General features: G+C 32.0%; 1 protein-coding gene across 1 annotated transcript in view; it reads left to right on the plus strand.

Annotated features, from left to right (window-relative positions):
• The window catches only part of LOC106870834 (mortality factor 4-like protein 1), a 32915-nt gene extending 32084 nt beyond the window's left edge, over positions 1 to 831 (plus strand). The window contains exon 11 of the mRNA XM_014917062.2: positions 710 to 831. Coding sequence (XP_014772548.1) covers positions 710 to 831 — 122 coding nt within the window. The remainder of the gene's footprint in view (positions 1 to 709) is intronic.
• Positions 832 to 1360: the final 529 nt, after the last annotated feature.

The raw sequence follows: 1360 nt of genomic DNA on the forward strand, positions 1-1360 counted from the left end.
ATTAAGGTCAAGGTATTAAAGAAATATATCTATTCTACAGTATAAATAGAATAATGCAATGAAGCAGTGAACTACTAAGTTCAAAACTATAGGGAACAATAATAATTAGAACAAGATAAACATATCCAGTTAAAATAAGATATAAAATAATGTGGGACGGTATTACTTATATTAATGGCCAAAATCCAAACAGAAAGAAGGGGGGAAGGGGGGGGAGGTAGAGTTAGAAAAACAGGACTAAATTAAGAGATATAAAGCTAAGGTTTTCGAAAAAGACTCAGAATAACTTCGAGAAAATGTAGGACTACTATCAGTGGGTTGGGAAAGGTAAAAATGTATTCTAAGTGTATATAAAAAGTCATACCTCAAATAAAATAGTTATATATACTATATATATATATATATATATATATAAACAATATATGAGTATATGCATATATATGTACATGTGTGTATATACCTTCATCCACATGTACACATAGATACATAACTGGGTACATGACGTGGCAAAAGAACATGGACAAAATGATAAACAAGGTACAACAAACAAGCAAGCCACATAGAAACATCTCCTTCATCAGCTGCCACCATTAAAACACCGGCGTGTGTGTGTGTGTGTATATATAGACATTTGTATTGTAAACCTTTTGCATAATGTTATGTTTACTGTTAAATTTGATTTATTTTTCCTTTTTTCCTCTATTTTTAGTCAAGATTGGAGGGATGCTTGCCTACACTTCACTTGATGAAAAGAGTATACAGTTGCTGTTAACCCACCTTCATGATTTTCTCAGGTTTGTTTTGTTTTTAATTCTATTTCTTTGTACATAATTGTAGTATGTGGCTTTCCATGCCGGCATGGGTTGGACGGTTTGACATGGAACTGGCTAGCAGGGAGCTGGGATCTTTTTTAAAATGGGGGCCACATTTTTCATTAACGAAACACTTTGAAACTTGGAACACTGATAGAATGTGTCATATAAAACATCTTTTTCTCTTAGTCTTCTTAAAAAAAAAGAAATCCATAAGTTATTCCATGTTAAAGTTGTCGTATTTCTGTAATTTCAACCAATCACTGACGTCCATTCAGCCGATATACATTAAGTGCCGACTACATAAACAAACGATTCTGAAACAATTAACCCTAACCCTAACCTTAGGGTTAGGGTTAAAGCAAATTTAAAATGAAAAAAGCAAATAAAACGAAGGTATGGAGATTAAATACGCTTTACATCGCTTAATCAGCCAAAGGAGTAAATGTAAACAACTGAATACTTGTCAGTGATCGGTTGAAATTATCGAAATAAGACAATTTTTTTACATGAAATAAATTCGAATACAAAAATATTTTTCTGTTCTA

The sequence above is a fragment of the Octopus bimaculoides genome, chromosome 12 (genome assembly GCF_001194135.2).
Source record: "Octopus bimaculoides isolate UCB-OBI-ISO-001 chromosome 12, ASM119413v2, whole genome shotgun sequence".
NCBI lineage: Eukaryota > Metazoa > Mollusca > Cephalopoda > Octopoda > Octopodidae > Octopus > Octopus bimaculoides.